Here is a 16,973-nt window from a genome sequence, read left to right as displayed (position 1 = left end):
AACTGGGCACGAGTAGAGCCAGTAGAAGAGTGTGAATAACCAGGCACGAGTAGAGCCATAGAGAGTGAAACCAGGCACGAGTAGAAACAGTAGAGTGTGAATAACCAAGGAAGCGTAGAGCCAGAAGAGAGAGTGTGAATAACCAGGCCCGCATAGAGCCAGTAGAGAGTGTGAATAACCAAGACGCGTACAGCCGGTAGAGAGTATGAAAAACCAGGCACGCGTACAGATGGGAGAGAGTGTGAATAACCAGGCACACGTACAGACTGGAGAGAGTGTGAATAACCAAGGACGCGTACAGCTAGTAGAGAGTGTGAATAACCAAGGACGCATACAGCCGGTAGAGAGTGGGAATAACCAGACACCCGTACAGCCAGTAGAGAGTGGGAATAACCAAGGACGCATAGAGCCAGTAGAGAGTGTGAATAACCAAGGACGTGTACAGCCAGTAGAGTGTTGTGAATAACCAGACACGCGTACAGCCGGTAGAGAGTGTGAATAACCAGACACGCGTACAGCCAGTAGAGGAGTGTGAATAACTGGGCGCGCATAGAGCCAGTAGAGGAGTGTGAATAACCAAGGACGCGTACAGACAGTAGAGAGTGCGAATAACTAGGCACGAGTACGGCCAGTAGAGGAGTGTGAATAACCAAAGGATGCGTAGAGCCAGTAGAGAGTGTGAATAAACAGAAACGGTAGAGAAAGTAGAGAGTGTGAATAACCAAGGACGCGTACAGATGGTAGAGAGTATGAAAAACCAGGCACGCGTACAGACGGGAGAGATTGTGAATAACCAGGCACGCATACAGCCAGTAGATAGTGTGAATAACCAGGCACGAGTAGAACCAGTAGAGTGTGAATAACCAAGGACGCCTAGAGCCAGTAGAGTGTGAATAACCAGGCACAAGTACAGTCAGAGGAGTGTGAATAACCAAGGATGCATACAGCGGTAGAGAATGTGAATAACCAGGCACGCGTAGAGCCAGTTGAGAGTGTGAATAACCAGGCACAAGTACAGTCAGTTGAGGAGTGTAAATAACCAGGCACGCATACAGCCAGTAGAGAGTGTGAATAACCAGGCACGCGTACAGCCAGTAGAGAGTGTGAATAACCAGGCACGCATACAGCCAGTAGAGAGTGTGAATAACCAGGCACGAGTACAGACAGTAGAGTGTGTGAATAACCAGGCAAGCGTACAGACAGTAGAGAGTGTGAAAAAACAGACAGGCATAGAGCCAGTAGAGTGTGAATAACCAGGCACGCGTAGAGCATCTGAAGAACCAGGCACCGCATAGAGCCAAGTAGAGAGTGTGAATAACCAGGCAACGCGTAGAGAGTGTGAATAACCAGGCACGCGCTTAGAGCAGTTGAGAGTGTGAAAAAAACAGGCATAGAGCCAGTAGAGTGTAAATAACCAGGCACGTGGTAGAGCCAGTAGAGTGTGAATAACCAGGCACGTGTAGAGCCAGTAGAGTGTGAATAACCAGGCACGTGAAGAGCCAGTAGAGTGTGAATAACCAGGCACGTGTAGAGCAGTAGAGTGTCAATAAGCAGGCACGCGTAGAGCATGTGAATAACCAGGCACGCATAGAACCAGGTAGAGTGAATAACCAGGCACAAGTACAGCCAGTAGAGGAGTGTGAATAACCAAGGACGCATACAGCCGGTAGAGAGTGTGAATAACCAGGCACGTGTAGAGCCAGTAGAGTGTGAATAACCAGGCACGGTAGAGCTAGTAGAGTGTGAATAACCGGGCACACGTAGGAGCCAGTAGAGGAGTGTGAATAACGTGGGCGCGCATAGAGGCCAGTAGAGGAGTGTGAATAACCAAGGACGCGTACAGACAGTAGAGAGTGCGAATAACTAGGCACGAGTACGGCCAGTAGAGAGTGTGAATAACCAAAGGATGCGTAGAGCCAGTAGAGAGTGTGAATAACCAGAAACGGGTAGAGCAAGTAGAGAGTGTGAATAACCAAGGACGCGTACAGATGGTAGAGAGTATGAAAAACCAGGCACGCGTACAGACGGGAGAGATTGTGGAATAACCAGGCACGCATACAGCCAGATAGATAGTGTGAATAACCAGGCACGAGTAGAACCAATAGAGTGTGAATAACCAAGGACGCCTAGAGCCAGTAGAGTGTGAATAACCAGGCACAAGTACAGTCAGAGGAGTGTGAATAACCAAGGATGCATACAGCCGGTAGAGAATGTGAATAACCAGGCACGCGTAGAGCCAGTAGAGAGAGTGTGAATAACCAGGCACAAGTACAGTCAGTTGAGAGTGTAAATAACCAGGCACGCATACAGCCAGTAGAGAGTGTGAATAACCAGGCACACGTACAGACAGTAGAGAGTGTGAATAACCAGGCCACCTACAGACAGTAGAGAGTGTGAAAAAACACACAGAAGGCATAGAGCCAGTAGAGAGTGTGAAAAACAGACAGGCATAGAGCCAGTAGAGAGGTGGGAAAAAAAACAGACAGGCATAGAGCCAGTAGAGAGTGGGAAAAAAACAGACAGGCATAGAGCCAGTAGAGAGTGGGTAAAAAAACAGACAGGCATAGAGCCAGTAGAGTGTGAATAACCAGGCACGCGTAGAGCGTCTGAAGAACCAGGCACGCATAGAGCCAGTAGAGAGTGTGAAAAAAACAGACAGGCATAGAGCCAGTAGAGAGTGTGAAAAAACAGACAGGCATAGAGCCAGTAGAGTGTGAATAACCAGGCACGCGTACAGAGTGTGAATAAACAGGCACGCGTAGAAGCCAGTAGAGAGTGTGAATAACCAGGCACGCGTAGAGCCAGTAGAGTGTGAAAAACAGGCATAGAGCCAGTAGAGTCTAAATAACCAGGCACGTGTAGAAGCCAGTAGAGTGTGAATAACCAGGCACGTGTAGAGCCAGTAGAGTGTGAATAACCAGGACACGTGTAGAGCCAGTAGAGTGTGAATAACCAGGCACGTGTAGAGCCAGTAGAGTGTGAATAAGCAGGCACGCGTAGAGCATGTGAATAACCAGGCACGCACAAAACCAGTAAGAGTGAATAACCAGCACAAGTACAGCCAGTAGAGGAGTGTGAATAACCAAGGACGCATACAGCCGGTAGAGAGTGTGAATAACCGAGCTCGCGTAGAGCCAGTAGAGGAGTGTGAATAACCAGGCACACGTACAGACATAGAGAGTGTGAATAACCAGGCATGAGTACAGCCGGTAGAGAGGTGTTGAATAACCAGGCACGCGTACAGCCGGTAGAGGAGTGTGAATAACCAAGGACGCATACAGCCAGTAGAGAGTGTGAATAACCAGGCACGTTACAGCCGGGTAGAGAGTGTAATAACCAGGCAACTGTGTACAGCCGGTAGAGAGTGTGAATAACCAGGCACGTGTACAGCCGGTAGAGAGTGTGAATAACCAAGCACATCATTGCACAGTAATGGCAGTCTCTGCTCTGACATATGCGGGTATGTTTGTCTAGAATATCTGTTTAAGCACAGAAAAGTATTTCCTTCATCTGAAGTCTTTATTTCTGTGATATTATGAATAGTAATGTGGTATTTAACGGCTGCTGCAACGGATCAATCGTTTTTGCCACTGAAAATGCAGCCACTAATCTTCACTATCCCAAAGAACTGCAGGTTCCCTCCTCTCTCCTGAAATTCAGACACATGCATCTGATTAGCAGTTAGTGGACAGAGGCTTATTATGAAGTTGTTTGGCTGACTATGATTAAACACAGAAAAACAGATCCAGCCACTTAAACACCATTTTGTAGGAGTCTTATAATGAAAGAACTCCATTTAGTTTTGCTCTGCCTGGAAGGCTAAATGTAATGAGGAAAGATTGTTTAATGTGCATGATATTTATACTTCCGGGATAGTATCTTGTCATAGGAAGCCATTAGTAAAATGTATTGTTTGGATAATTGTAAGAATTTGATGGTCTGGCACCTTGAAGATTATTAGAAACCTAATTCAGAGTTTAAATGGAATATAATCCTGATTTGGCTTGTCTTTATATTTCTTTTAATTACCTTGCATATTTTGGTTGTTATTTAATTGGTGAATGTTAACTAGATCTGTTGAATCTGTCAGCTAACTTGGTCTATGGTTTTGCCATCTCTCTGTTTCCAGGAATTAAAAGATATTTATTTTTTTAAATTATCAGAGTCTCATGAGAGATCACATTTGGGATTACACTCCAGCCCAAGGAGGCAAAACACCAATAATCCCAGAGATTTAATCCATCCCACTCTCCCAGTAATCCCACAGTCATTTTTTTGCCTCCAGAATGGAAAATGTGAGTTTTGAAATGCTCCTGATCTTAACATTGTAGTTCTCTAATCTTCCTCTTGGACAGAGGACTTGAACAAGAGCCAGAAATATATCTCAGTGTGGCGATGTCATAGGCCTCTCAAATGAAAAGTGGATAAATCTTCTAATCCCCTGGAGGAGATGGGTCCCTTCTACTGGATGCAGTCTATTTAAGCTACAGTAAGAAAGGTAGAGGAAGGTGCTTACTGGTAAGTAAATGTATACCTTTCCTGGCCCATCAGCTATTAGCATGAATGCCCTGATTCACATAGCCTGGGACATTTACACAAACATTACACATGGCGCTTTTTACTTCCCCTGTTGCTTAAGAAGTTTGTCCAGTATTAGCACACTCCACTAAAATTAGAGACTATAAAAGCAGCCCCTTTCACTGCACCTGTGCTCTTGTTAGTGTTTATAGCACAAGAAAATGGTGGGGACCACTCTCCAGTAGTGCACTGGGACATAAGTTTTTGTCTCACTAATGTGCGCCTTCCGGCTTTTCCTCAACCACCTATTCACAGTGCGGTACTGTAAATCATTCTGAGTGTATATCTAATCCTACAAAGGGATTTGCTTGCACTGCTCTTGGGTCAGGTTTCTGCTGCTCACCCAAACTGTAACCCCTGGGGTTGCTGCCAAGTTATCACCAAATGCTATACCTGAGTTGACAATGGTTATGCCTCCTCCAGCTTAACACACACGCATGCAGGTAACGGAAGAAGAATATATCCAGGCCATTAGCTCGCCAGGATCTTCCTACTGAGTGACTTGTCTAGCTCCCCATTAGTTAAAAAGGGGTGGCTGGAGTCAGATGATTCCTCTTCTAAGGATGGTTATCTGAATCTCAGGACCCCTCCCCAGATGCTGGATGGGATTGAACATGGCAGCTCCCATTGTTTTATAGACACTAAAACGTTACACTTATTTTGTGACTATTTAAACAACTATGAAACTTTAAAAAATAAATCTACATGTTATTCTCAGACAAATCGATTTATTTCGTGTTTATGTCCTTTTAATGCTAGAAGCGATGTTACGACTTTTCTATCTTACAAGTTATCCTATAGCTTCCCTTTCAGAGTAAGACCATGTAGGACTAGATACGATTATTATGAGCACAGTTACTGCTGGTAAGGGAGCATTACTACAGCAGGACAAGGGGTCCCAAGGGTAAGAACGTTTAACTGCTGAGCAATCTGTGCTGAGCGGTTTTGTAGTTTTTAGGTGCTACTCACATTTGAGCCGTGCTGTAGGTTTTCGCACAAACACAAAAAGCACCCTTATAAATTTACACATGTTCTATTACAATCTCAGTGTTTAGTGTGTTCCAGTAATGCATTGATTATAAAAAGTACGTATTATAGCCCGGTATATGTCAGTCACAGTGAAAGATAGAAATGTGCAAAACACAAAATGACTAACAAAAATATATTAATTTCATTGAAGTCCACAGGTTCCAGGTGTAGGCTGAGCCTAGAATGGACTCTAGCGAGCATTTCCTATGTACTTACCAGTGTAGAAGACAAGCAACAGTTAATTTTATACAGATGAGTGGAGACAAAAACAGTTATCACATAATGGTTAGTAGCAACTTAATCCCAGCATCATCTCAAACCTTTACAAACACAGCAAAATGAATCCTACATAGTGCTCTTACCTTGGTCCACCTCGTCACTCCAAAGCTGCAGTCACAGAGTAACAGGAGAAATGAGTCTCAGACACGTCAAGGCAACTCAACAAAACACAATAGCAAGTGATGTGTGACAGACAGGTAATGAGTGACAGGGTACATTATACAGTCTCTATAAGATACAGAACTGAAGCTCTCTCTCCTACCTCTAGATTAAATGCTGTATGAGGTCTATGCTACACATCTCTAGTAACAATAAAACAATTTGCCTGGAATGTCACATTGCTCTGAAGGTTTTTTACCCAGAATTACTGTAGTTGGGAAATAAAATAATGTATCATCCACCCCTGAAAAACCCAGTTATGGGAAATGGGCGTGAGGAGAGGTGCAAATGGGATGGAAACTTGTGGAGAACAGAAGTGGAATATGTGAAACCAAAGCTGGTGCAACTCTCAGCTGAATGAAACACACGGACACAGAAATCCCAAATGTATCTGTGCAAAATATGACCCTAAAGGGAGACTGCACTGTAAACCTCCTTTAATGTGTTCCCAAATATAAATTTGTATCAATGATTTGCACACAGCTCCTTTATCCTGTCATTTAAAATAGCTGCTGCATAAATCTGTTTAGTAAAGCTATGCAAACAAGACATAGCACAATAAACCAGCCTCCCAGCTGAAGGTGGGAGAGATTTTTTAAATCTGAAATACCTTCTTTTCTTACTTCATCCCCACCCATTATTAATAGGGCAAATACCTTACTGCTAACACTTGTGTATAAAAAGAGAGTGAACATACCAGGTCTGATCTACCTGCAGGCTCATTCCATTTAAATGGACCAGCCTTGAGAACAATGGGTTGGTGTTTCAATGAGCAAAACCAGCCATTTCAAATCAAAATAAAATGGTGGTAGAACAAGTCACTAGAAACATATTAATCGGTAACAAATTTACAGTACAGTATCCCTTTAACTTTCTGTAAAAAGTGTAAATGAATTAAAGCACTAAAACTTATTTACTTTTTGTATAGCAAATAGCCTGGGCATATGCAGAACTTTTTTCTACCAACAAGTTAAAATGTCTCTGTGCAATGACAGTACACAATGAAAGAGACACAACATAAATAAACTGCCAGTACAAATTCATAACAGGATTTTTAACTAAATTATAAAACAGGATATTAACAAAGGTCATTTTCTGCCAACCTAGATTATAAGGATAAAAAAGGTATAGGAAACCCACGTCAGCCACCAATCAGCAAGCTGTACCCAGGTTCTGAACCAAAAATGGGCCGGCTCCTAAGCGCTTTACATTCCTTCTTTTTCAAATAAAGATGGCAAGAGAACAAAGAAATTGCTAATAAGCGTAAATTAGAAAGTTGCTGCTCTATCTGAATCATGAAAGAAACAAAAATTGGGTTTCATATCCCTTTAAAATCTCATTAAGAGAAACTGCTCACGCAATATAATAAAACAAAAAGGACTTAATCACAATCAGTTATCAGGTAACAATCATAAGTTAATGGCTGCAGATTTTTTTCTACAACCATAGTTTTTTAGCTGTGCTTTTTTCATTAACATTACAAAATAGCCTTTTCTTAAAGGGACATATACTCCTATGCTAAATCACTTGAAACTGATGCAGTATAACTGTAAAAAAGAAGACAGGAAAATATCACCTGAGCATCTCTATGTAAAAAAGGAAGAGATTTTACCTCACAATCTCCTCAGCTCAGCAGAGTAAGTTCTGTGTAAAAAGTTATAATCAGCTGCAGCTTAAAAAAACTTTTTTTTTTTTTTTAAATGAAGAAATGAACAGCAGCCAATCAGCATCAACAGTGCTGAGGTCATGAACTCTTTTACTGTGATCTCATGAGATTTCATAGTAAACTTCCTTAAACTGAATAGGAAAATAAGACGAGTGTGCACGTAAGCTCACTCCCTTTGCTGTCCCGGGATAAACATACTGATTTGCTGCTTAAAGTCCATTACAATGGGATGTGGCTACTGAGGAACTTTTGAGGTAAAATATCTTTCTTTTTTACATAGAGATGTTCAGGTGATATTTTCTAGTCAGCATTTTACAGCTATGCTGCATCACTTTAAAATGTTTCAACATTTGGGTATCATGGCCCCTTTAACATGTAACACCTGTATTTCTAATCACACTTCAAATTCTTAATATTTCAATTTATGGGGACATATTTGAATAAACACTGGTTTGTGCAAGGGCAAAAACACTAACATTACCCACTGTTTTACTGGATGACATTAGAAAGAAACACAACCAATCACATACAAACGCTCCCCTGCACAAAATCACCAATCAAATACAAACGCTACTTGCACAACATCACCATCAGATACAAACATTACCTGCACAATATCACTAATCAGATACAAACATTACCTGCACAACATCACTAATCAGATACAAACGTTACCTGCACAACATCACTAATCAGATACAAACGCTACCTGCACAATATCACTAATCAGATACAAACATTACCTGCACAATATCACTAATCAGATACAAACATTACCTGCACAATATCACTAATCAGATACAAACATTACCTGCACAATATCACTAATCAGATACAAACATTACCTGCACAATATCACTAATCAGATACAAACGTTACCTGCACAATATCACTAATCAGATACAAACATTACCTGCACAATATCACTAATCAGATACAAACATTACCTGCACAATATCACTAATCAGATACAAACATTACCTGCACAATATCACTAATCAGATACAAACATTAACCTGCACAATATCACTAATCAGATACAAACGTTACCTGCACAATATCACTAATCAGATACAAACGTTACCTGCACAATATCACTAATCAGATACAAACTTTACCTGCACAATATCACCTATCAGATACAAACATTACCTGCACAATATCACCAGATACAAACTCTACCTGCACAATCAATTCAAGTTAAAAAAACAGAATTTATGCTTACCTGATAAATTACTTTCTCCAACGGTGTGTCCGGTCCACGGCGTCATCCATTACTTGTGGGATATTCTCCTCCCCTACAGGGAAAGGCAAGGAGAGCACACAGCAGAGCTGTCCATATAGCTCCCCTCTAGCTCCGCCCCCCAGTCATTTGACCGACGGTTAGGAGAAAAAGGAGAAACCATAGGGTGCCGTGGTGACTGTAGTGTATAAAGACAAAAAAAATTTTCAACCTGATTAGGAAAACCAGGGCGGGCCGTGGACCCGGCACACCCGTGGTGAAAGTAATTTATCAGGTAAGCATAAATTCTGTTTTATCCAACAATGGTGTGTCCGGTCCACGGCGTCATCCATTACTTGTGGGAACCAATACCAAAGCTTTAGGACACGGATGAAGGGAGGGAGCAAATCAGGTTACCTAAATGGAAGGCACCACGGCTTGCAAAACCTTTCTCCCAAAAATAGCCTCCGAAGAAGCATAAGTATCAAATTTGTAGAATTTGGCAAAAGTGTGCAGAGAATACCAAGTCGCTGCCTTACATATCTGATCAACAGAAGCCTCGTTCTTGTAGGCCCATGTGGAAGCCACAGCCCTAGTAGAGTGAGCTGTGATTCGGTCAGGAGGCTGTCGTCCGGCAGTCTCATAGGCCAATCGGATAATGCTTTTTAGCCAGAAAGAGAGAGGTAGCAATAGCTTTTTGATCTCTCCTCTTACCAGAGTAAACGACAAACAAAGATGATGTTTGTCTAAAATCTTTTGTTGCTTCTAAATAAAACTTTAAAGCACGAACAACATCTAAATTGTGTAATAAACGTTCCTTCTTTGAAACTGGTTTCGGACACAGAGAAGGAACAACTATTTCCTGGTTAATATTCTTGTTGGAAACAACTTTTGGAAGAAAACCAGGCTTAGTACGCAAAACAACCTTATCTGAATGGAAAACCAGATAGGGTGGATTACACTGCAAAGCAGATAATTCAGAAACTCTTCTAGCAGAAGAAATAGCACCCAAAAACAGTACTTTCCAAGATAATAACTTAATATTATGGAATGTAAAGGTTCAAACGGAACCCCTTGAAGAACTGAAAGAACTAAATTTAGACTCCAAGGAGGAGTCATGGTTCTGTAAACAGGCTTGATTTTAACCAAAGCCTGAACAAAAGCTTGTACATCTGGCACAGCTGCCAGTCGTTTGTGTAACAAGACAGATAAAGCAGAAATCTGTCCCTTTAGAGAACTAGCGGACAACCCTTTATCCAAACCTTCTTGGAGAAAGGAGAGAATCCTTGGAATTTTTATTTTACTCCAGGAGAATCCCTTGGATTCACACCAACAGATATATTTACGCCATATTTTATGGTAAATCTTTCTAGTCACAGGTTTTCTGGCTTGGACCAGAGTATCTATCACAGAATTCGAAAACCCACGTTTGGATAAAATCAAGCGTTCAATTTCCAAGCAGTCAGCTGCAGAGAAACTAGATTTGGATGTTCGAATGGACCTTGTACTAGAAGATCCTGTCTCAAAGGTAGATTCCATGGTGGAGCCGATGACATATTCACCAGGTCTGCATACCAAGTCCTGCGTGGCCACGCAGGAGCTATCAGAATCACCGAGGCCTTTTCTTGTTTGATCCTGGCTATGAGCCTGGGAAGGAGAGGAAACGGTGGAAACACATACGCTAGGTTGAACGACCAAGGCGCCACTAATGCATCCACTAGAATCGCCTTGGGATCCCTGGATCTGGACCCGTAACAAGGAATCTTGAAGTTCTGACGGGACGCCATTAGATCCATGTCTGGAATGCCCCATAATTGGGTTAAATGAGCAAAGACCTCCGGGTGGAGTTCCCACTCCCCCGGATGGAAAGTCTGACGACTCAAACAGTCCGCCTCCCAGTTGTCTACTCCTGGGATGTGAATAGCAGATAGATGGCAGGAGTGATTCTCTGCCCATTGGATGATCTTGGTTACTTCCTTCATCGCTAGGGAACTCTTTGTTCCCCCCTGATGATTGATGTACGCAACAGTCGTTATGTTGTCCGACTGAAATCTTATGAACCTGGCTTTCGCTAGCTGAGGTCAAGCCAGGAGCGCATTGAATATTGCTCTTAGTTCCAAAATGTTTATCGGGAGAAGCGACTCTTCCCGAGACCATAGGCCCTGAGCTTTCAGGGAGTCCCAGACCGCGCCCCACCCCAAGAGGCTGGCGTCGGTCGTGACAATGACCCACTCCGGTCTGCGGAAACTCATTCCCTGAGAAAGGTGATCCTGGGTCAACCACCAGAGAAGTGAGTCCCTGGTTACCTGGTCTACTTGAATTTGGGGAGACAAGTCTGTATAGTCCCCATTCCACTGATTGAGCATGCACAGCTGTAAGGGTCTTAGATGAATTCGAGCAAAAGGAACCACGTCCATTGCTGCGACCATTAGTCCTATTACTTCCATGCACCGAGCTATGGAGGGTTGAGGAATAGAATGAAGAACTCGACAAGCGTTTAGAAGCTTTAACTTTCTGACTTCTGTCAGGAAGATCTTCATTTCCATAGAATCTATTATTGTTCCCAGAAACGGAACCCTTGTGGACGGTGACAGTGAACTCTTTTCTATGTTCACCTTCCACCCGTGAGATCTGAGAAAAGCCAACACAATGTCTGTGTGGGCCCTCGCTTTGGAAAGAGACGACGCTTGGATTAGGATGTCGTCTAGATAAGGTGCTACAGTGATGCCCCTCGGCCTTAGGACCGCTAGAAGGGACCCTAGCACCTTTGAGAAAATTCTGGGAGCGGTGGCTAAACCGAATGGAAGAGCCACGTGAAGGATGGAACTCTGAGGAAATTGTTTAATATCTTTAAATCTAGGATTGGCCTGAAAGTTCCCTCTTTTTTGGGAACCACAAACAGGTTTGAGTAAAAACCTAGACCTTGTTCCCCGGAGGGGACTGGGTTTATCACTCCCATCTTTGATAGGTCTCTTACACAATGTAAGAATGCCTGTTTCTTTATCTGGTCTGAAGATAAGTGAGACAGGGGGAATCTTCCCTTTGGAGGAAGTCCCTTGAACTCTAGCAGGTATCCCTTGGAGACTATTTCTAGAACCCAGGGATCCGGAACATCTCTTGCCCAAGCCTGAGCGAAAGAGAGATAGTCTGCCCCCTACCAGATCCGGTCCCGGATCGGGGGCTACCCCTTCATGCTGTCTTGGTAGCAGCAGCAGGTTTCTTGGTCTGTTTACCCTTGTTCCAGCCTTGCATGGGCTTCCAAGCGGGTTTGGGCTGGGCCGCGTTACCTTCTTGTCTAGCGGCAGTGGAGTTATTAGCCGGTCCGTTCCTGAAATTGTGAAAGGAACGAAAATTAGACTTGTTCTTAGCATTAAAAGGCCTATCCTGTGGGAGGGCATGGCCCTTACCCCCAGTGATGTCTGAAATAATTTCCTTCAATTCCGGCCCAAAAAGGGTCTTACCCTTGAAAGGAATATTAAGTAACTTAGTCTTGGACGACACATCTGCCGACCAGGATTTTAACCAAAGCGCCCTCCGCGCTACTATAGCAAAACCTGAGTTTTTCGCCGCCAATTTCGTTATTTGAAAAGCGGCATCCAATATAAAGGAATTAGCTAACTTTAATGCGTGAATTCTGTCCATGACTTCTTCATAGGAAGTCTCTTTCTGGAGCGACCTTTCTAGTTCCTCGAACCAAAAGGACGCCGCTGAAGTGACAGTAATAACACACGTAGCTGGTTGAAGGATGAACCCTTGTTGAACAAAAATCTTTTTAAGCAATCCTTTTAATTTTTATCCATAGGATCTTTGAAAGCGCAGCTGTCCTCTATAGGAATAGTTGTGCGCTTCGCTAGTGTTGAAACAGCTCCCTCAACCTTCGGGACCGTCTGCCATGCGTCCCTTCTAGGGTCTACTATGGGAAACATTTTCTTAAATATAGGAGGTGGGGCAAAGGGTACACCTGGCTTCTCCCACTCCTTATCCACTATGCTCGCTACCCTCTTGGGTATTGGAAAAGCGTCTTCGTGCACTGGGACCTCTAAAATTTGTCCAATTTGCACAACTTCTCTGGTACTACTACAGAATCACAGTCATCCAGAGTAGCTAATACCTCCTTAAGCAAAGCGCGGAGATGTTCTAGCTTAAATTTTAAATGCTACTATATCAGGTTCTGCCTGTTGAGAAATTTTTCCTGAGTCTGAAATTTCACCCTCAGACAGCCCTTCCCTCACAGCCAATTCCGATTGATGTGAGGGTAAAATAGATAAGGCATCGTCAGCGTCTGATTGTTCATCCTTTTTTTATCTGTATTTAAAACTGAACAATCACGCTTTCTCTGAAATGCTGGCAGTTTGGATAAAAGATTTGCTATAGAATTATCCACTACTGCTGTTAATTGTTGCATAGAAATAAGCACTGGCGCGCTAGGTGTCGCCTGCGCGGGCAAAGCTGGTGTAGACACAGAAGGAGAGGATGTAGAATTATCCTCACTACCTTCATTAGATAAATTATCTTGGGCAACATTATGAAATGTAACAGAGCTGTCTTTATTTTGTTTGGACGCTATGGCACAATTATCACAAACACTCAAAGGGGGAACACATTTGTCTCTACACACACAGAACATAGGTTATCTGATGGCATAGACATGTTAAACAGATTTAGGCAGGCAAACAATGCAATAAAAACGATTTTAAACAAAAACGTTACTGTCTCTTTAAATAATAAAATTACACACTTTATTTCTGAATGTTCAAAAAACTATGAAGGCAATATCCGATTTTTATGAAATTTGGACCCCAGTGTCTTAATGCTTAGAAAGTATTGCACAGCAAATATGGAGACTCTAGCTCTTAAAACAAGCAAACCAGAACTAATTGTTGGATTTAACCGTTTTTATACACTACAACCCCTGCTACAGTATTGCTGCAGCATTTTACCTTCCTTAGGGGTCAATCATCCACAGAAATAAGCCTTCTGGAGTCACTTTCTGAGTCACAGGACCCTCTCACATGAAAACTGCATGCACTGCCTTGAAATCAACTGCACAGCTGAAGCACCAAAATGAGGCTTCCTCCCTCAGCACACTAGAGTGAAGGGGCCTTCCTGACTAGATTTAGGTGTCTAAAACATGCCAGATCAATAAAAAACGTTCCCAAGTGAATATGAGCTTATAAAACAGTTCAAATGCCATGATATTGTAATAAAAACCAATCGATTTTGCCCCTAACAGTGTCTACCAGCATAAAAATCAAAAAGGGGAAGCCTGTTATCTTTTTTGCTGAGGTGAAAGAAAAATGGCTTACCATTTTCCCTGAGTGGAAAAATGACTGTCATCTAGCATTAGCCTGTGTTGTTAGAAGGAGACTAGTCATACCTGAAGCAGATGAGTCTGCAAACTGTTACCCCCAACTGAAGTTCTCTGGTTTCAACAGTCCTGCGTGGTAACAGCAATGGATTCTAGTTACTTGTGCTAAAATCATATTCCTCTTAACAGAAATCTTCATCACTTTTTTTTCACTTTTCTGTTGTAGAGTAAATAGTACAAGCCAGCACTATTTTAAAATAACAAACTCTTGATAGAAGATATAAAAAAAAACTACAACTAACACCACAAACTCCTCACCATCCCCGAGGAGATGCTACTTGTTCAGAGCGGCAAGGAGAATGACTGGGGGGCGGAGCTAGAGGGGGAGCTATATGGACAGCTCTGCTGTGTGCTCTCCTTGCCTTTCCCTGTAGGGGAGGAGAATATCCCACAAGTAATGGATGACGCCGTGGACCGGACACACCAATGTTGGAGAAATTAATTATAATCACTTTAACACTAATAACAGCAAAATCAATAACCCCAATAAACACACATGCATTGTACATTATGTACATGTAATGTTCCTACTCAAATGCCTTAGAGACAAACACACATCTCTAAGGTTTTGAAGCACAAGGGGTTAATTGTACACATTGTACACATCACCTATTAACATACACACTACTATGTAATGGGATCAACATACAGACCCTTCATCCTGGCATGTAAATGCTAAACCCTCAAAATTGCCATTTGTCAGTAATCCTGTGCATTTGGTTTTTGGATTACGAAATCCAAAAAAAGAAATGTTTATTTCTGGAGGTTAAGATTTCAAGCTTCAGCTGTATTAATAACAAACATTCTAGGATTGTGACCACTATAAAACAAACACTTAAATATAGGTTGAAGTTCACAAATTGTTATCTAACTAAAATAAAAGCAAGAAAATCATCAACTCTAAACTCTGCCTCATACTTTAACATTGAGGGACACTATGTAGAAAACACAAGCAGAGTCTTTAAAAAGAGGAAATCTGCTGCTGAAGTAGCGCCAGAAAACACCACATAGCACTAAAACTACACCGTCACTGCTGGATGAGTAGAACAAGTCAGATTACTAAACATAGCACTAAAACTACACCATCACTGCTGGATGAGTAGAACAAGTCAGATTACTAAACATAGCACTAAAACTACACCGTCACTACTGGATGAGTAGAACAAGTCAGATTACTAACATAGCACTAAAACTACACCATCACTGCTGGATGAGTAGAACAAGTCAGATTACTAAACATAGCACTAAAACTACACCATCACTGCTGGATGAGTAGAACAAGTCAGATTACTAACATAGCACTAAAACTACACCGTCACTACTGGATGAGTAGAACAAGTCAGATTACTAACATAGCACTAAAACTACACCGTCACTACTGGATGAGTAGAACAAGTCAGATTACTAACATAGCACAAAAACTACACCGTCACTACTGGATGAGTAGAACAAGTCAGATTACTAACATAGCACTAAAACTACACCGTCACTACTGGATGAGTAGAACAAGTCAGATTACTAAACATAGCACTAAAACTACACCGTCACTACTGGATGAGTAGAACAAGTCAGATTACTAACATAGCACTAAAACTACACCGTCACTACTGGATGAGTAGAACAAGTCAGATTACTAAACATAGCACAAAAACCTTACACCATCACTGCTGGATGAGTAGAACAAGTCAGATTACTAACATAGCACTAAAACTACACCGTCACTACTGGATGAGTAGAACAAGTCAGATTACTAAACATAGCACTAAAACTACACCGTCACTACTGGATGAGTAGAACAAGTCAGATTACTAAACATAGCACTAAAACTACACCGTCACTACTGGATGAGTAGAACAAGTCAGATTACTAACCATAGCACTAAAACTACACCGTCACTACTGGATGAGTAGAACAAGTCAGATTACTAACATAGCACTAAAACTACACCGTCACTACTGGATGAGTAGAACAAGTCAGATTACTAAACATAGCACTAAAACTACACCATCACTGCTGGATGAGTAGAACAAGTCAGATTACTAAACATAGCACTAAAACTACACCGTCACTACTGGATGAGTAGAACAAGTCAGATTACTAAACATAGCACTAAAACTAGACCGTCACTGCTGAATGAGTAGAACAAGTCAGATTACTAAACATAGCACTAAAGCTACACCGTCACTACTGGATGAGTAGAACAAGTCAGATTACTAAACATAGCACTAAAGCTACACCGTTACTGCTGGATGAGTAGAACAAGTCAGATTACTAAACATAGCACTAAAACGACACCGTCACTACTGGATGAGTAGAACAAGTCAGATTACTAACATAGCACTAAAACTACACCGTCACTGCTGGATGAGTAGAACAAGTCAGATTACTAACATAGCACTAAAACTACACCGTCACTGCTGGATGAGTAGAACAAGTCAGATTACTAAACATAGCACTAAAACTACACCGTCACTACTGGATGAGTAGAACAAGTCAGATTACTAAACATAGCACTAAAACTACACCGTCACTGCTGGATGAGTAGAACAAGTCAGATTACTAACATAGCACTAAACCCTTACACCGTCACTGCTGGATGAGTAGAACAAGTCAGATTACTAACATAGCACTAAACCCTTACACCGTCACTGCTGGATGAGTAGAACAAGTCA

At 42.1% G+C, this 16,973-nt stretch overlaps 1 protein-coding gene across 1 annotated transcript in view; it reads right to left on the bottom strand.

The window, feature by feature from the left end:
* Nucleotides 1-2,840: 2,840 nt before the first annotated feature.
* Nucleotides 2,841-16,973, bottom strand: part of LOC128644599 (endophilin-B2) — an 82,506-nt gene continuing 68,373 nt past the window's right edge. Inside the window, exons 7-9 of the mRNA XM_053697146.1 lie at nucleotides 5,970-5,994; nucleotides 4,922-5,001; nucleotides 2,841-3,344 (exon numbers count right to left, since the gene is read on the bottom strand). Coding sequence (XP_053553121.1) covers nucleotides 2,841-3,344; nucleotides 4,922-5,001; nucleotides 5,970-5,994 — 609 coding nt within the window. The remainder of the gene's footprint in view (nucleotides 3,345-4,921; nucleotides 5,002-5,969; nucleotides 5,995-16,973) is intronic.

Source organism: Bombina bombina, unplaced genomic scaffold, assembly GCF_027579735.1.
Source record: "Bombina bombina isolate aBomBom1 unplaced genomic scaffold, aBomBom1.pri scaffold_841, whole genome shotgun sequence".
Lineage (NCBI taxonomy): Eukaryota > Metazoa > Chordata > Amphibia > Anura > Bombinatoridae > Bombina > Bombina bombina.
The sequence above is the reverse complement of the archived record's forward strand: the minus strand, read 5'-3'. Positions and strand labels throughout refer to the sequence as shown.